Genomic DNA, 23,670 nt, shown 5'->3' on the forward strand with positions numbered 1-23,670 from the left:
ATTCGGACCATAAGGCGCATTTAAAATCCTTTAATTTTCTCAAAAATCAACAGTGTGCGCTCAAAAATCTGTCAAAATGTTTTATCACGGCCTTGTTAAGCTACGAAGCTGCACTGCTTGATGGATTGAGCATTACGGGCCACCGTAGTTATGAGTCTCGTGGAGTAATACGATCTGTGCTCCAACACTAAGGTGTGTGCATTCATTCATTCATTTTCTGTACCCGCTGCCCCAAAAATGGCTCCTGTTCAGAGACATGCTTATGAAGCAGGTTTCAAACTCAGCGATATCAGTCACACAGTACAACAAGTGAGCTGAATAAAGTTTTGTTTCATTTAATGCGCTTTATAACCCGAAAAATACGGTAATCAGTCCCTGAGAGGGGACGTTTGTAGAGGGATAGAACAAAAACAGATGAAAATTAGTAATATAAGATCACCTCATTGCTATAAAACGGTATTGGTCCCAGGATGGACCCCAGGATGGACCCCAGGATGGACCCCAGGATGGTGCATAAACAGCAGGGATAAAAGATAATTTCTGCCCTGGATCGGTTACATTTGCACTGATTAGATTTCTGGTTAGATTAGGTAACTTACCTCCTCTGAGGTATCAGTGCTCCATGGAGTCAAACCCAGGAAGTTCGCTTCATCTGTGTTGACTTAAAATGAGTCCAGGTTACACACTTCTGTGGTGTTGTGAGTGTTTTCATTTGTGACTAAGAACATCGCTGCTTTGAAACCATCAACATTTAGGGTAGTTTCATTCCTACCGGGGCCTTTTCGGGGCTGATATTTCTCCCCTGGAACTCTTCAGTTCCTGGTGTCTGTGGTGGAAACCCAGACTGTTGATCAGTGAGGTGTAAATGACATCGTAAGTTTGCCCAGGTGCAGGAATAACACGATGATGTGTGTTTGTTCCAGAACTCGAGCAGCGTGGCTCTGCTTCACAAACACCTGCAGCTCCTGCTGCCTCACGCCACGGATATCTTCTCCCGCTCGGCTGCCTTGATAAAGGAGAGCTCCTGGAATGGAAGCATTCGAGAGAAGCTGCAAGGTGAGGAGGTTGTTTTTTAACAGAAGCTTTAATTCCAAAACTCTAAGCATTTCCTTTACTGTGATTTTACCGTGTCTGCTCCAGATGTGATCTACGTGTCGGCAGCTGGCAGCATGCTGTGTCAGATCATCAACGCGCTGCTGCTGCTTCCGGTGTCCGTGGCGAGGCCTCTGCTGAGCCACCTGCTGGACCTGCTGCCACCTCTGGACCGCCTGAACAGGCTGCTGCCTGCCGCCTCCCCCCTGGAGGACCAGGAGCTGCAGTGGCCTCTGCACGGTGAGATACGGGCGACTGCGTTTGTCCGATGATCAAAACGTCTTCTGCACAGCTTTCCTTTTCCGTATGAGAGAGTTGCAGCACAGTCCTGTTGCTGTTTTAGTTGATTGTTGTCTTTGTCTAGTCTGCGTTTGCACCATTCTTCACAGATTCCACTCTTCTTATCACAATATTCTGTCACAAGTTCAAAGATGGCGTTTAAATGTAAACTCTGCTTGGCCAACATATTCAGCACTGTAAAAAGGTCATCCACACGCCCCCCTGCAGCACAGTTTATTCACTCCGTGCTCTGTGACAGTCGGCTAACTTCACACAGAGTTTGCTGCTGATAGTTTTGTGCAACATGGCAGGATATTTATCAGATTTTGACAACGTGAACGACAGCTTTGACTAAGATGGACGTTCTTACCGGAGAAAAGAAATCGATACCCAGATACTAATCGACACTAAAATCTAAGCAGATACTCACTTGCAGCAGCATGGACACCTACAGCGTCACCTCCGCCTCTTCCAGTCGTCTCTTTGAGCTGTGCATCAGAACCGTCTTATTTACCGTAAAAGCTTCAGGTTGAGATCAGAAAACACAACCCAGGCGGCTTTGAAAAGTGTCCCAAGGTTTTTTTTAATATGTTGTTTGGAATATTTCTATTTTTCCTCATCATTCATCTTACGAAACACCAGAAGGAAGCAAGAATGTGTGCTTGAGTGCGAGTGAGAGGTTTGAGACGAGTGAATAAACTGTGCTGCAGGGGGGCGTGTGGATGAAGTGGTCCCAGTAGAGTGCCTGTGTAGAAATCCCTCCGTTAGCTCTCCTATAGCTGCAAGTAGCCACATAACAGCAGCTATGAGCTAACAGAGCTATAGCACACGTTCATTCATTCATTCTTCTTAAAGTATTGGTGAAATAAAGACAGATAATGCCTTATTTAGAGGCTGCATCCTCTAAGCCCCGTTCACTCCGTTATATGGATCTCCAGTTATCTAAATATCTTCTGAAGGACGCCGACTTTCACCAAACTGTTCTCAGTGAGCAGATGAACGTATTTCATGCCAGAAATAAGGTCCAGGTTTAAAAATACCAGAGTTCCCCTTTAAGGGTCTGCAGAGTTACAAAGTCCACACCAGAGGGAGTTACCCTCTGTGTGAGAGGGTGAATCAAACACATTCATGGTTTAATCGGGAATCCCATGGATTCAAAAATGATCGAGGCAGAGCCGATGCCATCATAGATGAAATGTTTACAGTGATTTCTTTAAGTTATTTTTGTCTCTTAATCATAAAAATGACAAAAACCTTTTAAGGGGAACAAACTGGAAGATGTAGAACCAGTTTGTTGTTTTTCTGTGTTGCTCACTGTTTTACAGCTTTTGTTTTGGTTTGGCTGTGGGGGATTTGTGTGAGCGGCACCATGGTGGCACGCATGATCAGAATATAAAACACGAACAATTAAACACCTAGATCTTTGTTATAATGTCAAAAATTATCTTAAAATTTGGAAATTTTAGCCTAAAAAGTCAAATATAGACAAAGAAGAAGCATCTGGTTTATACGGTCGACCAATCAGCTGGTCTATCAGGGCAGGAGGCGGGCCTTAAAGTGACAGGAACTAAAACAAAGTATTTCAAACAGATGGAGGAATAATGTGTTTTTTAACATTAAAATTTGGCCACTTTTATGTCAACATTTGCCTCCAACATGTTTGGGTTTGTGAGTCCTCACCAGGTAGGAGTCAAATGTTATTTAGGACTCTGATTACTCAGCTTTTCTGACGTTTCAGCTGTACAAAGAGCTGATTAGTCGGGTGATTTGATTGGCTGGTGTGTTAAATCAGAGCAACGAACCCAGAGTTTAACCCTGAGAGTGAATCAGATGCAAAACTGTCTTCAACCGACCTTTTCTACCCGTCCAGGGACGTCAGACTTCGCCGAGCCGGCCTCAGGGATGTCCCTGCCGCAGCCGGCGCTCTCCTGGGTGTGGCTCGTGGACCTGGAGAGGACCGTTGCCCTGCTGGTGGGCCGCTGCCTTGGTGGGATGCTGCAGGGAGCTTCCACCTCGCTGGAGGAACAGGATACGGCTTACTGGCTGAAAACGCCGCTCTTCAGCAACGGCCTGGAGATGGATATCCCACAGTTAGGTACGGCGTGCACGCCTCCCTGTACGGCTGCTGATACGAGCTGATGATTGACCTTTTCCAGAATCTCATGACCGTTTTATTCCTTTTGGTTGTTGAACTGATGAACGTATGCTCACCTGTGTCCCCCAGACACCTGCATCAGCTCGTTACTGGAGGCAGCGCTGTCCGGTAATGAAGAGCAGAAGCCCTTCGACAGCACTCTGCGTCCTGATATGAGCGTCTTGGTGGATTTGGCTCTGGGTTCCTCTAAAGAACCTGCCAACAGCCTCTGGATCAACATGCAGGACTATGCCATGAGCAAAGGTCTGCCTTTAGACCGTGCGTATGACAGTCTTTGCCTGTGTGCTGTTATTAGCCCTGAATGGCGCCGTGCACTGACCTCGCTGTGCTTCTTTTGCAGACTGGGACAATGCGTCTCTCAGTAATGAGTCGCTGTTAGACACCGTGTCCAGGTTTGTGTTGGCAGCCTTACTGAAGCACACAGGACTGCTGGGCCAGGCCTGTGGGGAGGGAAGGTGAAGCAACAGCATAGAAACATTTCACTTGATCTGAATGATGTCTGTTTCATCCTGAATTAAACCTCACGTGGATGTTTTCATTTCCCCATCAGGTACCAGCCTTCTAAGTCGCTGGCAGAAGTCTATCGCAGCGTTTATAAAGTCCGGAACCGCCTGCTGGCCTGTAAGAATATGGATTTCATCCAGACGAGGTCTTCCTCACGTGAGAGGAGGGTGAGTTAGCAAAGCTGCCTTCACATGTGCGTTTAAGTTATTTCCACAAGTTATTTTCCTGCCTCTTATTGGACTAAGAGGCAGACTGAGGAGGAAGTTTCTTCTGTGGAGAATGTTTGACAGTTAATCTAGTAACTATAACATCTGGGACCATTAAAACTTCATTTAGCTACTTTACACCTGTCAAAACATTACTTTTTCCAAAAAAAGTGAGACATTTAAATGCATTTTTCCAAATTACATGGCATGGAATTTCAAGAAACAACTTTCGAGAAACATGGCATAATGGGGGGCAAAGTAGTTATTCTAAATATTTTATATAATACATTATAGTTTTTTTTTCCCAAAGGTGACCATATCAAAACTAAGATATGATTTGTCCCACTGCAAGTTGCTTTGAGAAGCAGGAAAATACAGAAACGACAGATTAAAATGTGAAAGTGGGAGAACTTTGATGGTTACGGGATTGTTTCTTCTTGTTGAGATGTTAACAAGCTTGTGGAATTTAGATAAAACACGTTTAAACCTCCAGGAAAGCAGGAAATAAACCCTTCAGATTAAGATCTCTTTCTCTCTCGTTCCTGTTTATTGTGATCACCTGTTCTTTGGACTCTAATGAACAAAGTTAGAATTCCCAAGTCTCTGCTTTTCCTCCATTTTTGACATTCCTGAGGGGGATTTATCATTTATCTTTGTGGCATACTGCTACACCTCCGCCCAGACAGCTGCTCTTCTAAGAGTTTTTATTGATTTTAACTGTAGATTCAGGAGACTCTTCCATCCTGGTACTTTTGGATTTAACACCTGCATTTGACACAGTCGAGCGGTTTCAGTCCTACTTATCTCAGTCCTCCTGGGTCGTTACTCCTTTTAAAAGCCTCCACACACCTGTGGTGTTCCTCCAGGTTCTGTGTTGGGCCCCGTGCTTTTCTCTCTGTATCTGCTGCCTTTTGCATCAGTTTCTGAGAAACAAATGTGACATTTGGTTTCTGCGGGTCAGATTTCAGACAATCAGGACTCCCTGGACATGGACCCTCAGGAGCACTCGTTCACACGCACCATCGATGAAGAGGCCGAGCTCGAAGAGAGAGCCGACCGCGAGCGAGAAGAGGGCCATCAGGAGCAAGACGATGAAGAGGAAGACCGGGAGCATGAAGTAATGACTGCTGGAAGTAAGTACATCTGCTGGCAGTTGTACCCCCCATGCTTATGTCTGAAATCTGTTGCTACTTTGAGTAGAACTAAATAAATGTAAAAGCCTTTTTTAATCCTGCTTGCTTTGTTTACAGCTCTGATTTGACTTAAGTGATAAATCAATGAAAGAAAATGCTTGGCATAGTCACCTGTTGGTTTTATGAAAGGAAGGTTTATCAGACGGATCTGAACAAATGATTTGTTCCTGTTGGCATCGTTTAATTAATGTCAGACATTTCCAATAATAGGCATCAGTTCACCTAATGTGGGTCTGATTCTGTCCCAGTTAATATTTTACCCCCAAACGCAACGATGTTGATCATCTGGTTGCAGCTTTATGTTCATAATGTTCAGCCTCATGACCCACTGCATGTTTTCGATGATCAGCTCGTCATCAGGCTCTGCAGAGGCCTGATAAGGAGCCATTCATTTGAATCAGGTGTGGTGGAGGAGGGAAACATTGAAAACATGCAGGGCGGTGGGTTCTCAGCCGGAAAAGGGTGGAACGCTCTCTCCGGGTTGGGGATGAGATCCTTCCCCAAGTGGAGGAGTTCAAGTATCTCGGGGTCTTGTTCACAGTGAGGGACGAATGGAGCGGGAGATTGACGGCGGATCGGTGCAGCTCTGCAGTGTTGCTCTGCACCGACCCGTCGCTGTGAAGAAGGAGCTGAGCCAGAAGGTGAAGCTCTCTATTTACTGGTCAGTCTACGTTCCCATCCTCACCGATGGTCCCGAGCTGTGGGTAGAGACCGAAAGAATGAGATCACGAATACAAGCGGCCGAAATGGGTTTCCTCCACAGGGTGTCTGGGCCTCCCTTAGAGACAGGGTGAGAAGCTCAGTCATCCAGGAGGGGCTCGGAGTAGAACCGCTGCTCCTCCACATCGAGAGGAGTCAGATGAGGTGGCATCTGGTTAGGATGCCCCCTGGAGGCCTCCCTGGGGAGGTGTTCTGGGCCCGTCCCACTGGGAGGAGACCCGGGGAAGACCCAGGACACTTGGAGAGACTATGTCTCTCGGCTGGCCTGGGAACGCCTCGGGGTCCCCCCGGAAGAGCTGGAGGAAGTGGCCGGGGACAGGGAGGCCTGGGTTTCTCTGCTCAAGCTGCTGCCCCCCCGACCCCCGGAGAAGCGGCAGATGATGGATGGATGGATGGCAGTAGGTCATGAGGTTGAGAAAGTTGAGAAACACTCAACAGATTTATATCTCCTGGAAAGATGCTCGAGTCAAGAGATCGAAACCAAGTTTTAGAACATTTTTTAAAAGAGGGGGGAGTTCTGGTGACTTTGTCCCGTTCACAGATGTAGAAGTTAGTGGTGAGATGTGAAGTTTTTTACCTTTGCTTTAAGCTTTGTCTCTGAACTCTTGGGTTTGCTGCCTGGCTGCTGCTTCTCCTCTAACCCGGCATCTTATGTGTGTTTGTTTGTGTGTGTGCTTGGCGCACAATGCAGAAATATTTCAATGTTTCCTCTCAGCGCGGGAAGTGGCTCGCAGTCGGGACAGGGAGCGAGCCAGCAGCAGCACAGGACTGGGTTCTGGATCGGTCTCCAGGAGCGGAGGAGGCGGCGGCGCAGAAGAGGACGCCATTCTGTCTCAGGAGGGGAGGAGGGGCAGCACAGGCCTCACGGAGGGCCAGGACCTGTACACGGCAGCCTGCAACTCTGTGATCCACCGCTGCGCCCTGCTGGTGCTCGGCGTCAGCCCCGTTCTGGGCGAGCTGACCAAGCAGAACCAGGAGGAGGGCCAGACCCAGTCAGCAACGGGAACGCAGGACTGTCTGAGCTTCATGACCAGGTCAGAGCAGAGAGATTTCCTCCCTTAGTGACTGATGGATTTTCTCTTTTTCGAAACTGAGACTGAGAGCAAAGTTGGGAAAATATCCAACGATGAGATCTTTAAGCTGTGATGGAGCTCGGTCATTAAGAGCTTCATATGTGAGAAGAATCTTAAATTCTATTCTGAATCTAACAGGGAGCCAGTGAAGAGAAGCTAAAACTGGAGAAACACGATCTCTGCTGTTAGATCTCAGCAGAACTGATCCAACAGATTAAATCCTGTGGAAATGCTGCTTGTTGCATGTTTGAGTCCTGAGGAAAATGTTGTCTCTTTGAAATAGCATCACATTAAGATCGCCTCTTTAATGAGTTAGCTTGCATTTATCATATCTGGTTTACCACTTAGCGAGCTGCTGTCTGAGCACATGTTGATTTAATGGTTGCTTGTTAAACTTTAACACCAAATATCAAATATATCCACCTCATAACATCACCAAAATTGACCTTGATTACAAATATGAGGCTTTGATAGTCTGCATCTGTGCTGTGGGCTCAAAAGAGAAGCTTTAGTTGTGTAGAATTATAGAAATCATCTGTGCACGTGATGGAGGAATGCATAGAGCATCTATACAGCCCTGCAGTAAGTAGTGTGCTATGTGTCTGAATAGCTCAGATACTCGATTGTATTTGGATCAGATCTGAATATTTTAGCCAAGATTTTGGCACAATAACTGCATTTAAGTTCCCAACTTTCAATTTTGAACATTTCCAGTTAATTTCCTGTTACTTCCCATGAAAATTCTTGGAATTTTGCAACCCAAGGCAGTCCTAGAGACCCCCCTGTTGTAAATATTCCTCACTGTAGTACCAAAAGTCAGGGAAAAGCAGGAAGCTGAAAGCAGCTCTGTTATATGGAGCTGGTTTGGCCTTTTATCCAAACAGCAGCACACAAACAGTTAGTCACCTAAACAAACAGCATCCTAAACAATATGAAAACCGTCCAGCAGGGGCAGCAGGGAGCTTTAGACCCAAACAAAGCGCTCTAACACAGGCTAAAGATAAAGGCCCTCCGGATTACACGGTTACGTTTTACCACGGCTTCAACATTTGAGAGTAAAAAGTCATTTTCTGTGTTGCTTTGTTTCGCTGCTAAAGGTGATGCAAACGTGTGTTTGTGCTGTAGGAGCGAGAGTCTGAGTGCAGAGAGCCGCTCGGTGCAGAGCAGCCCGAGCTACAGGCTGATGAAGTCCAGGAGCGAGTCTGACCTCTCCCAGCCGGAGTCGGACGAAGAGGGCTACAGCCTGGTAAAGCAGACTCTCCTGTCACTGCGTCTGAGCTGAGGTGTCTGAGCTGAAAAGCAGCTTCACGGTGGCTTTCTCTTTCAGAGCGGGCGGAGGAACGTTGACCTGGACCTGGCCTTCTCTCATAAAAAACGAGGTAACGAGTCCTACAGCAGCAGAGGAGTGAAGAAGCTGATGGGGTTGTTCGTTGTCATCGTTCACGTGTTACTCTTCTCTCTGTTTTTGATTCTTCTGTCGATAGTTTATTTGCTTCTTTTGGGGCAGTTGAGCCCCAAACACAAGAGGAGCTCCAAGCAAGTAAACGATGGCATGTTTCCTCCTTTCATACCTGCGTGACCGTAAATGCTCCGCCCACATTCTCATCTCCCATGACAAGGCTCCTTAGCTTAAACCTCCCATGTTTCACTTTTAATGTGGTGAAAACGGCAAAAAGAAAGCAGGAACATCCGGCTCATTTGGCTCATTCTTCAGGCTGGAATGGTTATGTCGCACCGTGGCGGCTCATTCCCGGTGAAGAATGTCACGCTGGAGCGTAGAAGTCACACCCCTAAAGAAACCATTACAACCTAAGTGCTGTGGACACATGCGCGCTGGTTCCCATTCCACTTCTCAGCTGAAGCATCGGGTGCTGGACACTCAGTGCGTCCATCACAGACCAACTCATGACGGCTGATGAAGGCTTGTGCCGCATGCACATGATCTTTTACAGTGATGATGCTCTGAAAAGCAACACGGTCCAGCCATGGTTTATGCATCTGAAAGGCTCTTCTCTTCCCCCTCCTCCTCCCTTTCAGGGCTACTTCACAGCTCACCCGACTCGCTGGCTGAGTCCTGGTTCCGGGCCAAACTGAGCCGACAGCGGAGCTACAGCTCGGCGCACTCTTACGAAGAGTCCGACCTGGACCTGAGCCGCTCGCTGGGAATCCACGCCCTCATCGACAACATGGTCAGCTTCATCAGCGGCGACGTGGGCCTGGCTCCGGCCTTCAAGGAGCCAGAGGAGAACATGTCCACCAGCCCACAGGCCACCATCCTGGCTATGGAGCAGCAGCAGAGCAGGGCAGAGGTGAGGTTCTGTCTGCTCCACACTCCCAACCCTCTCAGAACAGCACTCCCTGAAAGATGAACCTGCTGATTGTTTTCAAAGCAGTGGCGCTTATCTTTGAGATGAATCCTGGTCTGTTGGTGGCAGTCGGATTGTTCCTCATGACCACTGAAAAGAACATCTTTGTGGGAATTAAACGATGCATGGAAGCAAGTTTGTAACCGAGTCATTCAGCCCCAGCGATAAGCTTTCAGAGCTGTTTGTTTTTGGGTTTTAAGGCTTGGTTCAGATGTGTCCGAACCGGGCTGTTGGTCACAATACATCTTTTACAGTTAAAGTTAAAGTCTGTAACAGACTGATCTTCTTCAAGCAGCAGTGACTGGTGCAGCTGTTACTTTAAGGTGTTATTTTTGAATATAACAGCAGCAGCTTGCTTTTTTACCACGGTGCTCTGTTGTGTCTCCAGCTGAGGTTGGAGGCGCTCCACCAGATCGTGGTGTTGATTTCGGGCATGGAGGAGAAAGGCAGCCAGCCGGGGAACGCCGATCGGTCCAGCAGCAGCTTCCAGTCCTCGTCCCTGCTCACCTCCGTCAGGCTGCAGTTCCTGGCAGGCTGTTTCGGCCTCGGCACCGTCGGCACCGGAGGGCTGAAGAGGGAGAGCGTGCAGCTGCATCACTACCAGGTACGAGGCTGCTCAGCTGATGGTTCACTGTAAAACCATGTCTGTGGTGACTCTAACTGTTGTTGCAGGATGGAATTAAAGCAGCAAAGAGGAGCCTCCAGATGGAGATCCAGACGGCTGTCCATAAGATCTATCAGCAGCTGTCTGTCACTCTGGAGAAAGCCCTGCAGGCAAACAAGCACCACATAGGTAATAAAACAGCTGTGGAGTCTTAGATATGCACCAATTATTCCGGTTGTTCAATCAGAGCTTTATTTGGTGGATCTGTTCTCACGTGCATGACCTCACTAACGCTCACAGGTGACTGAGACGTCTGTCTTCTTTTGCTTTTCCACTGCAGAGGCTCAGCAGCGCCTCCTGCTGGTGACGGTGTTCGCTCTGAGCGTTCGTTACCAGCCTGTGGACGTTTCTCTGGCCATCTCCAGTGGCCTTCTCAACGTGTTGTCTCAGCTCTGCGGCACAGAGACGATGCTGGGGCAGCCCCTGCAGCTCCTGCAGAAGCCTGGAGTGTCCCAGCTCAGCACCGCCCTGAAGGTGGCCTCCACCCGCCTGCTGCAGATACTGGCCATCAGCACGGGGTGAGACGCTCAGGGGGTGAAACCAAAACTCCGAAAGCCTGAACCAACACAAGAAAAGGACTAAACCAGCACTTTGTCTCCTTTTAGGACATATGCAGACAAACTGAGTCCCAAGGTGGTCCAGTCCCTGCTGGACCTGCTCTGCAGTCAGCTGAAGAACCTTCTGTCTCAGGCCGGCGTCAGCCTTCTGTCGGCGGGAAAAGACGAGGAAGACACCAAAAATGAGGACACTTCAGACCCTGAAAAGAAAGACTTCAGAGGTGAGAGGTTTTCTACAATTTCTCTCATGTTTTTCTTCATAGAAAGTGCTGAAAAGCAGAGTTTATATCAGTTATATCATGTTCCACATCGTGTTCCTTCAGCTTCCTTTAATGACTCTTTTTAATGCTTTTTGGGAACTGAGTTTCTCACAGGAATCTGTTTCCATTCCTGCTGAATCCCAGATTTCAGCTGCTCAGCAGTCCCTGCTTCTTGTTGTCTGCTTCTCTTCTTCATGGAGACCAAAGTTCTTTACTTTGACTTCCCCAGACTCCCTGAATCTGTTCACAATATTCTGCTCTGTAGCTGCTGAAAGACCAAAGTTCTTTACAGTCTGACTCTGAGGAATATTTCCTGAACTTATTGATGATTCTCTGATGGAGTTTGGCACAAAGAGGTGAGCCACGACCCATCCTTGTTGGAGAGCCTGAACCTTTGGTGGAAGCTGCTTTTATATCCAATCCTGACACCCTCACCTGTCAGCAGGTAATCTGCTGGTTGGAGAATCTTCCAGAAGCTGTTACTGTAGATTAAATAAACTTTTGTCTTTATTCGACTCCAGAACAACTTTCATTTGATGTGTTGCTGCATCAGATTCTACATTTGTTTCTATTTTCTAAATGAAATGAAGTTGGTCAAGTGAAGACACAGGAATTCATTTCTCTGGACCTCCATCTGTCCATTTTCTTCCACTTATCCAAGACCGGGTCATTAAGCCTGCAGGAGTTGCTTTTTGGACTATTCGGTCCCTGTGTTGCACAGTAAGAGCTGCGTCCACATTCTTGGCTCCAAGTGGAGCTGGTTTATGGCTTCCCCTCACCTCATCTCCTGTTTTCATGGACAGGATCTGCAGGTGGAGTCGGGGAGAGGAGGGCGTCTGGTTTGGGAGCCTCAGGTGAAGCTTTGTGCTCCTTCAGCAGTCCTTTAATCGCGTGTGTGGCGACCATTTTTTGTTCCTCAGCTTTGATCCGGAAGCAGCACACGGCAGAGCTGCACCTCGGAGACTTCTTGGTCTTCCTCAGGAGGGTGGTGTCGTCCAAGGCCATCCAGTCCAAAATGGCGTCCCCGAAATGGACCGAAGTGCTGCTCAACATCGCCGCTCAGAAGTGCTGCTCAGGTAAGACCAGTGAACGCCACAGATGCTTATCAGCCGAAAACACTGCTGCCACTCTAACTCCTGCTCATCACAGGCGTCCCTCTGGTGGGAAACCTGAGAACCCGACTTCTCGCTCTTCATGTGTTGGAGGCCGTGCTGCCCGCCTGCGAGGCCAACATGGAGGACGACCAGATGACACAGGTGTGGCGTTGTTTGTCCTCAGCAATGAGCCTGTTGTTGGGCAGGGAGTTGAAGTGTGATGTCTTCTAGGTTGTGGAGCGGCTGTTCTCTCTGCTGTCCGACTGCATGTGGGAAGCTCCCGTCGCTCAGGCCAAACACACGGTCCAGATTAAGGAAAAAGTCCAGGAACTCAAACTCCAGGTGGGCGCCCTGCCACAGACGTGGGGATGGTTTTCAGTGGTTCTTTGTGATTCTGACCGTTTAATTTGATCAGCAGGGAGAGGCAGAGGAGGAGGATGAGAACCTTCCCATTCAGGAGGTCTCCTTTGACCCCGAGAAGGCGCAGTGCTGCGTGGTGGAGAACGGTCAGGGGCTGACGCATGGCAGCGGGGGGAAAGGCTACGGCCTGGCCTCCACGGGCATCTCCTCTGGGTGCTACCAGTGGAAGGTGCAGAACTCTTATTGTACAACTAGAAAAAAAGCTGTTCCTGCGAAACAGCTGTGAGAATGCTTTTTAAGTTGAATGGGATGAGTTGAACATGCTCAAAAAGCTGAATCTAGTGAAAATTTATCAGAAATCAAGTGAATAATAGTTAAAATGGCTTCAGTGTGATAGACAGCAGGGAGTGGAAGAGTGATGTCATCAGTGATGTCATCAGTGACAGGAATGTTTGTAATCAACTGCTGCTTAACAGCTCTCTCCCTGTATAACCTGCAGAAATTGCTTTTTTGGATACTATGACCTCCTGTGAGAAAACTGGAAGAGCGAGGAAAATAATTTGAAGACCGTAAGAAGCAGAAGGCTTGGAGGAACGCGGCAATGTAGTTTTTATTTCAATGGAGTGAAAAACATTTAAACGTCAGCGAGTTGAACACAGTTCAACCTGTCTGGCGTCAGACCAAATTTCCTTTGGAGTTAGTGAGAGAAATTGAAAGGTTTCTCTCGCTTCAAGGCTCATAGCTGAAATTCTGTAAATGTGAGCTCTTTAGTAGTTACATCAGCTGAAAGAGGACAAGTGTACCTACATTTTAAGGTATAATTTGTTTGTCTGAGTTAAACAGCATGAAAGTTAGAGGAATTTGTTTGAATATCAGAAAAAGTTAAAATGATCAGTGTGCCACTCTAATCTTCTCATTCATAAAAATCAAGAAGGAGCAAAAATTTTCATGTTTTTTAAACTGTCATATTTCAAAATTGGCTTAATATTTTAAAAAGCTGAATCATTTGGTAATAGCTGAATGTCTTGTGAACATTTTAAAGTTTGAATGGTGTCTCTAGCTGAATGTATGCTGAACTACTTAGGTTGGAAAGAAGAGGAAGTTTTGGAAGAGTTGAAAGAAATTCCCATTCATTTGAATGACGGGAAAATTTGAATAAAAGTTCAAATAGTTTAAAAAGTATAAAAGATATCAACACCAAAAGTCATAGCTGGAATGTGCTGAACAAGCTGAACGTTTTGATACCAAAATTGTTTGAAATCGGTGAAAGATTGCAGGAGTAGTAGTTAGAGCATTCTCACAATAATAACAGCCTCTGTTCACAGGCTGTAGATGCAGCTCTTGTGAGGACTCATGATGTTTCCTTCTTTATTTCACACAGTTTTATATCGTGAAGGAGAATCGAGGCAACGAGGGTACGTGTGTGGGCGTGTCACGATGGCCCGTGCACGACTTTAACCACCGCACCACGTCCGATATGTGGCTGTACCGAGCGTACAGCGGGAACCTCTATCACAACGGAGAGCAGACGCTGACGCTGAGCAGCTTCACGCAGGGAGACTTCATCACCTGCGTCCTGGATATGGAGGCCAGAACCATCTCCTTCGGCAAGAACGGAGAGGTGAGGCTCAGTGGGAGGAGGAATTATTTATATACAGTAATGTTTAAAGGCCCTCATTTCTTTATGACCTTCTGGTGATATTTTAAAGTGGTCTTGAGCAACAGTTCTCCAGCTTCCTGAAGCTCTTTCAAAGCTGTTCTTTCATTTGCTGCTTTTTCACTCATTTTCAGCCCAGTTCTTGTACCTGATGTGTTTTTTCTTTGTTAAGCCACTTAACTCTGACCTGTGAATCATTCAGGCAGAAAAAAGGCTCCTAACTCAGGGGATGAACCAGTGTTGTGTCGACACAGAACAGACAACTTAGCAAAGAAGCCGTTTTAAACTGGATCTTTAGGCACTTTGTCACAAAGACACATCATTTGTTCCCATTTCTTTAGCTGCATCTATGAAAAACAGCAAAGAAAACACAGTTTGACAGACAGAAAATAGGATTTCTGCAGCAACAAGGTGATTCCCAAAGAGCTATTAGCTGAAAACTTGGCATATCTCAGCATGGTGTGCAGTGTGTCCTTAAAACATTTGAGGAAACTGGACAAGTGGAGGACAAAAGAAGAAGTGTCAGGCCTAAAAAACTATCTTCAGCAGATGAACAGGATCTGAAAGTGATGTCCTTAAGAAAGAGGAAAAAACCCAGCAAAGACCTGACAGGACCTGAGAGATGCATCTGGACCTTCAGCTGATCCATCTACTGTTGGCCCAAGCCTCATCAGAAATGGTCTCCATGGAAGGGTGGCTGTCAAGAAGCCGTTCTTAAGGAAGGGAAACAGGGAGAAAAGGCTGAGCTGTGCCAAATGACACAAGAAGTGGACTGAAAATCAGTGGCAACAGGTCTTATGGAGGGATGAATCCTCCCCAGAGCCCGGACCTCAACATTATTGAAGCAGTGTGGGATCATCTGACAGAGAACGGAACAAAAGGCAGCCCACATCCAAAGAAGAGCTTTGGGATGTCCTTCAAGAAGCCTGGAGAACTATTCCTGAAGACTCCTTAAAGAAATGACAGGAAGCTTGTCTCAGAGGGTTCAGGCTGTGTTGGAGAATAAAGGAGCTCAGACCAGAGATTCACTTTAAAGCTGCTGAGAACTGAACAAACTCTGTTTCTGCCTCAGATTCTGGATTTATGTTCATGTTTGAACATATTTCAGTAAATCTCTGCAGCTGTTTCCAGTTTTCCAGGAAATATATGAAGAAATGATGTTGGATCAGGACTTTCACTATGTGTCGTTCCTTCACTTCTAACTTGTGCTTCAACAGGAACCAAAGTTGGCCTTTGAGGACGTGGACGCCACAGAGCTGTACCCCTGTGTGATGTTCTACAGCAGTAACCCTGGAGAGAAGGTGAGATTTTCCAAAATGTCAGAGGTCTCTGGAGCGAGATGAAGTGTTTGAGCTCAGGCTGCCCTCCAGCCTCTTTAAACTTTGGCCTCTGAGTGCAAACTTGTGTGTTTTTGACCTCCAGGTGAAGATCTGTGATATGCAGATGAGGGGAACGCCACGGGACCTCTTACCTGGAGACCCGGTCTGCAGTCCCATGGCAACCGTGCTGGCTGAGGCCACCACACAGCTGATCCGCATCCTCCATCGCACCGACCACTGGACCCACCGCATCAACAAGACCATGATTGAGCGGCTCCACAAGATCAAGCCCTGCTTCAGAGAGTCGGCCGGCTCCTCTGGCGGCGGCGTGGGTCAGAGGCTGAAGAAGAGCCGCTCGGTGCAGAGCCGCGAGGAGCACGACACTCAGAGAGAAAACCAAGAAACGCCCCCCAGGACGGAGGAGGACCGGGGGCGCCACGGGCGGCAGCATGGGCTGGGGGAGCTGTCGGAGCACAACCTCAGGACGCTGTGCACGGACGTGTGGCCGGTCCTGGCGGTGATCGGGGGGGCGGACGCGGGGCTCCGTGTGGGCGGCAGATGCGTGCACAAGCAGACGGGGCGGCACGCCACCCTGCTGGGCGTGGTGAAGGAAGGCAGCACCTCGGCGAAGGTGCAGTGGGACGAGGCTGAGATCACCATCAGGTACTGCGGGGAGGTTCTGCTGCTGTGCTTTCTGTGTTACTGACTCAGAAGGTTGCTTCTTTTAAAAGCTGACTTCAGACCAAGGGCGTAACCATGGTTTAGACATTGGGGGGGTCCAAGAAAAACAAAATTGTTGAGTGCATTATCTACAATTCTTTATTTATATGTGAAAAATTGGACATTTAGAACATAGTTTAGAGGACTACATTGACCATGTAAGTTCACATCTAAAGGAATAGTGTAATTTCTCCGAGACAGTGACTGCCCCCCCACTTTGTTTTGGTTAGTTGCTTACTGTTTACTGACCTTAAACACACCTACCAATTACAGTTATGCTCTTCCAGTAGTTCTGTAGCAAATAGGACAGCTTCCAATGGAAAATGACCAAATACCCAAAGCATGTTTATGGAAATATTTTAATAAGGACAACTAATGATGTAACAAATTACAGACTTTTCCTTTAACAAAAACTGTGCCGAGGACTTTTAAGTCCAGGTTCATTTATATTGTGTCAATGTCTCAAAATGTGCATTAACAATGAAAAGTCTAATAGTCTAATGTTATTTTTGTTTTAAGTTGTTTTATTTTGAAAGGGGGCGGAAGTTTATTTAGTTGATTCTGTGTTGGATTTCCTGTTCTGGTACAATCTGCTCTGTTGAGCTGCGGCTCCGTCAAAAGTAGAAGTCCAACGTAGAGATAAGGAGAGCCGCTGCTGAGACGGCGGCGCGCCCGCTGGGTCACTCTCATTGAGCCGTTCCCATGGTAACACACGGAAATAAGTTGAAAATAAATAAGACATAACAAGAGACCGATCCCTTGACAGGGTTCATAAAAGGAGAACATGCATTTTACATATTTTCTTCTGTATATTGGGGGGGACAGGTTGGTATTTTCTCAATATTGGGGGGGACACGACCCCCCCAAAGAATGCGTGGTTACGCCATAGGTTCAGACGGACTCTGCTGAATGTTTCTGAGGCCGTGTGGAGGTGCAGTGAAGCTGATTGCTGAATGTTTCTGTGCTCCTCTGACTCGCTGCAGTCCCTCTCACCCTCTGTGATGTTTCCTCTCCTCTGTTAATGACTGCTTCTCTTCCATCACCATGAACCCATCACTCCTCATGACTCCCGGACGGAGCACCTTTTCAGTCGTGTTGCATGCTGTGCTCTTTCTCTCCTGCCCTTTCCCTCACTTTGTGTTTCCTTCCCTTGTCTCCTTTCACTCTCCACTTCCTTCTATTAAAGCTTCCCAACTTTCTGGTCACCTAGTGACACTCCGCTGTACAACCTGGAGCCCTGCGAGCCGCTGCCGTTCGATGTGGGACGTCTCCGTGGCCTCACCGCCTCGCTGCTGCTGGACCTCACCTATCTGACCAGCATCCACGAGGAGACCGCCGCCAAGCTCAGCGCGCGGCGCCACGAAAAGAAGCATCGCAACGCAGCCTCGACCGGGCACGAGCCGACCAGCGGCGAGGAGAAGGCGGACAGCGAGGGCCACAACCATCACGAGAAAGATAACGCCGGAGCCTCGCCTGGATCAGCACCAGCTGCCGCCTCTGAGCTGCGAGTGTCGCACAGTCTGGACGAGGTCAAAGCGCACGTGGCGCCCAACTCAAAGTCGGAGAGTGAGATCTCGTCTGTGGCCGGCGGTGGCGGAAGTGAAACCCTCTTCAGTGCATCTCCTCATGCTGCTGCTGCTGAGGGGAGCAGGAAGAAGGGTCACGAGCACGGCTCCCGCAGCCACGAGGCGTCCGCCATCACCACCCAGTCAGAGATTCACGCCGTGCAGCTGTCCTACCTCTACCTGGGAGCCATGAAAACCCTCAGCGCCCTGCTCAGCTGCAGCAAGTACGCGGAGCTGCTCCTCATCCCAAAGGTACGGCAGCAAGAACCACTTTCATTTACACTTTACTTCCTCTACTGTCAGCAGCAAACATGGTCGCTTCAGGTCATCCAGAACAGGTCGGGTGACTTTATTTGTACCTGCAGGTGGATTTGTTTTGACAGATAACAACCAAATACCGTGAAATCCACTGAAACTAATGATAAAAACAGTCAAAGGTCAGCCAATAACGTCACATGAGCAATAAAACACAGTTACAGACAGCAGAAAATACTTAAAAATGAGCTGTTTTTGGGACTAAAAACCTTCAAATCCCCGAACAAAGGACGGGAGTCATCATTTAAAATGGATTCAGCTGAAAAGCTGCGGCTCAGATATTTCTGCACAAACTCAACAATTCATTTGTGTGGACATCTCTTTACTTTTCAAAGGTATTTAACTGTATAAATGTAACGATGAGAGAATCATCTGCATATTTCCTGACAGGCCCTGTGAGATAGGATCTCATTCACCTGCACCCTGTGAGTTAAGACGTTTAAAGCAAAGTGTAAATCCATTTTATTACATGTTGATCTTCTTTATTCAAAAGTCTGAAAGTCAGATCTTCCGGTGACCAAACCAGAGATTCACAAAGTGAGCCTCGGAGGTCTTCCACTCAGGCACGATAAGTCTGAGCCTGATTTTAAGGTATCTGGACATGTGGAAGACTCCACTGCTCCTCTGTAAATGGGGCCAGTTATCAGAGTAGAGCAGGAGCACGGAGTAGAGGTGAGATGCTTCGTGTCCGAGCCTGAAAATGAAGAAGAATGGAGGGAATTCCAACAGTCTGGTTTGTCTGTAACTGATCCTGAGTTAATCCGAAAGACTTTTTCAAATTATTAAAAGACCTTTTCACAACTTTGTGGTTTAACCAAATGGAAGCAGATACATGAAGGTCGACTCTTCCACATGAAGGCAGAACCAGAAGGCGTATTCCCACTGTGGGAACCTTCTGCAGTTCCTAGAACCTTTTCAGGAATTGGGCCGTTTTTTTCGTGCATTTGGACAAACAGGAACCAGGGACCACGGCCCTCAGTTCCTGGAACCATTTCAGCTCCTTCAGGGTCTTTTCTGGGTTCCAGAGGAACATGACGTAGCTGTCCTGAAGCACATTTGGACCAAACAGACTCAGTTACGGGGACTGAGGAGCGCAGTCTCAACGCTTATGTCCTTTTGAAAATGGACAGGAGCTACACCCGACTTTTTGACCATAATCTTCCTAGTTTTAGGTGCGACCAAATAAAAGATGGACGTAATCCATTTGTAGACGGGCTGCTCTCTGAAGGGTTCAGTCGCCCATTATTGGGTTTTTGGAGGCAGAAGAGGCCCCGCCCACAATTGTTTGTGCCCTTTCCTGACGGTCTCTTAGGAGGACCTCCAAAAGGTTGTGTTTATTGGTGTTTTTCTTGAAAGCATTTTACCAGATTACGTTTTTAGTAGTTTTTTAATAGCTAAGAGGTGCTGGTTAGAACCTGAACCTGAACCTGACATGAACTAACGGAACAATTTCCCATCCACTGGTTTTCATATGAGTGGTATCAAAATGAACTCTGACCCGCTGACTCCTCTGACACATCCAGGTGTTACCAGAGGCGGCACCCAGCGGGCACAACGCCGACCTGAACGCCGGCACCACCGGCGGCGCCGCAGCCACCTCCCCGGTGTGCCAGGAGGAGGTGGAGATGCGGACGGCTCTGCAGTTTCTCATGCGCCACATGGTGAAGCGGGCGGTGATGCGTTCCCCCATCAAACGAGCCTTGGGCCTGGCGGACCTGGAGAGAGCTCAGGCCATGATCTACAAGCTGGTGGTGAACGGGCTGATGGAGGAGCCCAGCGGAGGAAAGACGAAGCCTGGTGAGAGCCTGCAGATCGGCTGAATCCAGAGATCCATTTCCTTTCTCTTTCAAACCTTCCAAATGATCCAGGTAAAAACGATGTGACTTTTTCCTTAAATCTTCCTCAGGAGTGAGAAGTGAGCCTGAAGGAGAGGGGGAGGGCGTCGAGGGGGAGCAGTTGGCTCAAACCCCCGTCACCACCAGCCCTTCTGCCTCCAGCACCACCTCCTTCATGAGTTCCTCTCTGGAGGACACCACCACTGCGACCACGCCGGTCACCGACACCGAGACCGTCCCTGCCTCCGAGTCCCCGGGCGTCATGCCTCTCAGCCTCCTCAGGTGACGACAGACGGCCTCACAGATGGTCCTTGTTGTCCACGTGTGGTTCCTTTAATCTCTGCTGTGTGTTCCGACAGGCAAATGTTCTCCAGCTACCCCACCACCACCCTGGTTCCAACCCGCCGAGCCCAGACTCCTCCGGTGTCGTCCCTGCCAACGTCTCCATCGGACGAAGTGGGCCGCAGGCAGAGCCTCACCTCGCCCGACTCGCAGCCTTCAAGGCCACAAAACAGAGCTGGCACCTGTGAGTCATCGTTAAATCCAGACTTTCCAGAGTTTCCAGCTTTTTACACAAACATGAAAGTTGGGGCTTTCAAAAACAATTCCTTCGGTAACTCGATTCCACATTATCAGCTTCGATGCTTCGTTTAATTCCCACCAACATGGTTCTGTGTCACAGTCGTTTGTAGCAGCTTGATTGATGGAAGAAACCAGACAAAACAACGAGGAGCAAAATCAAAGAAAAAGAGGAAAAATGTCTGCAGTTTGGGAGCATTTCAAAGTAAAGAAAAGAGAAAAGGCTGAAGAGTGTGTTCATTGTAAAAGCCAGTTAGCTTAGCACGATAGCACAACGTCAGTGCTACAGCATTTCAGCAGAAAGCAGCCAGTTCACATATGGAGTCCACTGAGTAGAACAAACACAAGGGAACATTTCATGTTAGCATTTTAATGGAAATCAGTCGGCTTGTTAGCTGAGAAGGACGCTAGCAGAGAACAGAAGGAAGCTAGCAGAGAGCTGAAGGAAGCTAGCAGAGAACAGAAGGAAGCTAGCAGAGAGCTGAAGGAAGCTAGCAGAGAACTGAAGGAAGCTAGCAGAGAACAGAAGGAAGCTAGCAGAGAACTGAAGGAAGCTAGCAGAGAACTAAAGGAAGCTAGCAGAGAGCTGAAGGAAGCTAGCAGAGAACTGAAGGAAGCTAGCAGAAAACTGAAGGAAGCTAGCAGAGAACAGAAGGAAGCTAGCAGAGAACTAAAGGAAGCTAGCAGAGAGCTGAAGGAAGCTAGCAGAGAACTGAAGGAAGCTAGCAGAGAACTGAAGGAAGCTAGCAGAGAACAGAAGGAAGCTAGCAGAGAACTAAAGGAAGCTAGCAGAGAGCTGAAGGAAGCTAGCAGAGAACAGAAGGAAGCTAGCAGAGAACTAAAGGAAGCTAGCAGAGAGCTGAAGGAAGCTAGCAGAGAACTGAAGGAAGCTAGCAGAGAACTGAAGGAAGCTAGCAGATGAACAGAAGGAAGCTAGCAGAGAACAGAAGGAAGCTAGCAGAGAACTGAAGGAAGCTAGCAGAAAACAGAAGGACGCTAGCAGAGAACAGAAGGAAGCTAGCAGAGAACAGAAGGACGCTAGCAGAGAACTGAAGGAAGCTGAGGCAACTTGTGTTTTTCATGTTGGACAAATAGTGGCTAATTTCTGTTGAAATGTCACCAGAACTGCCTTGCTAGCACAAGCACACCATCATATTGTCCTTATTGTGCCTCTGTCCATCAGAGCAGCTTCAGCCTGTAAGCTGTTAATGTGAAGTGATATTCTGACGTTTATCAAAGTCCAACCAGGATCAAAACAGCTCATTTTAATCAGACCGTGTTCTATCTGTAAAATTGGCGACTGCTGTTTTTCTGAGTCAATGTGATGTCTGAAGCAAACAGATGCTAACACAGCTGGATGTTAGCTAGAAAGCTAATACCTGCTGTTTTATAGTCCTGTTATCAATATCAGGAGGAGGAATGTTTGCAGATGAATACGTTTAGCTGCCACATTTACACCTGTAGCTCTGTTTTAGTGATAATTTCTCTTTCCTTCAGCTCTGTCAGACCCCAGCAGCAGACTCTCCACGTCTCCCCCTCCGCCGGCCATCGCTGTTCCCCTGTTGGAGATGGGCTTCTCCCTGAGGCAGATCACCAAGGCTCTGGAAGCTACCGGTCAGTAAAATAATGTTTTTCTTTCTGAACAGAAGCTTTTGCAGTTGATTTCAACAAAGCGTAGCGTGTAAAACGAGCAGATTTTAGCACCACTGTCATTTTAACGTGCGTTCCTGTTGCCTTAGGAGCTCGAGGCGAGGCAGACGCTCAGAACATCACTGTGCTGGCCATGTGGATGATAGAGCACCCGGGCACAGAGGACGAGCACGACGAGCCGCACACCAGAAGTAGCGCCGTTGGCGGTGACGGGTCCGACTCCTCCTGTCCGGGTGCTACAGCCTCTGCAGGAGGCAAATCTCTGGATCGGAGCCCGTACCTGTGCTCTCCTGGAGACATTGCCAGCGCAGACGCCTCAGAAATGGAGGAGGGCTTCAGTGAGAGGTACAGCCGGGAAAAAGAGGCAGAGCAGCCGTACGATTTACCAAGAAATACAAACACAGCAAGTAATTTTAAAGGTTTACCTGCTTTTAAGGTAAATCTGGAGGAATAGTTATTATTTTAAGGCACATTTCCAGTTCTCACCACTCACTTGGATCAGGGGGAGGGGCCAAGTCTTAATGTTTAAGTAACCTTCATGTTACATATTACAGACATTTGAAATTGTTTAAAAAATTTTCTGCGAGCAACAATCTGGTCTTAGGAGAGTTTTTAAAATTGAGATCACCCTCTGACACTTTTAGAATCAGTTATCTGAGAGTAAAGCAGGTGAAACTGAGGTGTGTCTGTGTGTGCTCTGAAGTCCTGAAGGTCTGGAGCAGGACAGTGCGTTGGCCTCCAGCGGCACCCCCATCAGAGGCCGCTCTGCCGGCAGGAAGCACCGCTTTGACCTGGCTGCACGCACACTGTTGGCCCGCGCTGGTGAGAACATCTAACTAACACCTTTCCAACCCGGAGCACAGATTTTATCTTCTCCTCAGCTCCTCACGTTGAGCTTCTGTCCCTCTCAGCTGGGCTGTACCGCTCGGTGCAGGCCCACCACAGCCAATCACGGCGAGAGGTCTCGTCCCTCCAGCAGCAGCAAGACCCCGGCGCCCTGTACGATTTCAACCTGGACGAGGAGCTGGAGATGGACCTGGACGAGGAGACCATGGAGGCCATGTTCGGCCAGGACCTCGCCAGCGACACCGACATTCTGGGAATGTGGATCCCGGAGGTACTGGACTGGCCAACATGGGTGTGTGTGACTTTATGCTACAGCCAAAGAACTGCCATCCTGCTCACTCTTAGTTAAACCTCACGTGCACGCTGAAACAACACAGTGCCAGGACGTCCTCACCTGTAGAAACACCCGCCTCTTACCCATCGAGCTGATTGGCTGTTGCCTGTAACTGTGATAGAAAATTATTTGATTAATTTTTGATAACCGAAGCATGAACATTTCCCTGTGGCTCTAAAACATCTTTGTCTCTGTCTCGTGTAATTACGTTTGTCTCGTGTGTCTCGTATAATTACGTTTGTCTCGTGTGTCTCGTATAATTACGTTTGTCTCGTGTGTGTCGTGTAATTACGTTTGTCTCGTATAATTACGTTTGTCTCGTGTAAT

General features: G+C 48.0%; 1 protein-coding gene across 11 annotated transcripts in view; it reads left to right on the forward strand.

Moving 5' to 3' along the window:
• herc1 (HECT and RLD domain containing E3 ubiquitin protein ligase family member 1) overlaps positions 1-23,670 on the forward strand; it is a 68,686-nt gene that overhangs the window by 17,332 nt on the left and 27,684 nt on the right. For 4 of the 11 annotated variants that reach the window (XM_072379884.1, XM_072379893.1, XM_072379886.1 and 1 more), the window contains 30 exons: positions 924-1,056; positions 1,141-1,332; positions 3,242-3,466; positions 3,596-3,784; positions 3,867-3,981; positions 4,077-4,197; positions 5,198-5,369; positions 6,841-7,183; positions 8,348-8,468; positions 8,550-8,601; positions 9,260-9,531; positions 9,977-10,192; positions 10,261-10,381; positions 10,533-10,770; positions 10,858-11,030; positions 11,990-12,145; positions 12,219-12,325; positions 12,395-12,505; positions 12,579-12,752; positions 13,905-14,144; positions 15,398-15,481; positions 15,603-16,162; positions 17,406-18,036; positions 19,623-19,896; positions 20,006-20,216; positions 20,294-20,460; positions 22,011-22,127; positions 22,253-22,508; positions 22,867-22,985; positions 23,075-23,301. In XM_072379884.1, the coding sequence (XP_072235985.1) occupies positions 924-1,056; positions 1,141-1,332; positions 3,242-3,466; positions 3,596-3,784; positions 3,867-3,981; positions 4,077-4,197; positions 5,198-5,369; positions 6,841-7,183; positions 8,348-8,468; positions 8,550-8,601; positions 9,260-9,531; positions 9,977-10,192; positions 10,261-10,381; positions 10,533-10,770; positions 10,858-11,030; positions 11,990-12,145; positions 12,219-12,325; positions 12,395-12,505; positions 12,579-12,752; positions 13,905-14,144; positions 15,398-15,481; positions 15,603-16,162; positions 17,406-18,036; positions 19,623-19,896; positions 20,006-20,216; positions 20,294-20,460; positions 22,011-22,127; positions 22,253-22,508; positions 22,867-22,985; positions 23,075-23,301 (6,117 nt within the window). The remainder of the gene's footprint in view (positions 1-923; positions 1,057-1,140; positions 1,333-3,241; positions 3,467-3,595; positions 3,785-3,866; positions 3,982-4,076; positions 4,198-5,197; positions 5,370-6,840; positions 7,184-8,347; positions 8,469-8,549; positions 8,602-9,259; positions 9,532-9,976; positions 10,193-10,260; positions 10,382-10,532; positions 10,771-10,857; positions 11,031-11,989; positions 12,146-12,218; positions 12,326-12,394; positions 12,506-12,578; positions 12,753-13,904; positions 14,145-15,397; positions 15,482-15,602; positions 16,163-17,405; positions 18,037-19,622; positions 19,897-20,005; positions 20,217-20,293; positions 20,461-22,010; positions 22,128-22,252; positions 22,509-22,866; positions 22,986-23,074; positions 23,302-23,670) is intronic. The other 7 variants (XM_072379888.1, XM_072379894.1, XM_072379890.1 and 4 more) reach the window with 6 other exon arrangements.

This window comes from Leuresthes tenuis, unplaced genomic scaffold, assembly GCF_036924035.1.
Source record: "Leuresthes tenuis unplaced genomic scaffold, fLeuTen1.0.hap1 SCAF_2, whole genome shotgun sequence".
NCBI lineage: Eukaryota > Metazoa > Chordata > Actinopteri > Atheriniformes > Atherinopsidae > Leuresthes > Leuresthes tenuis.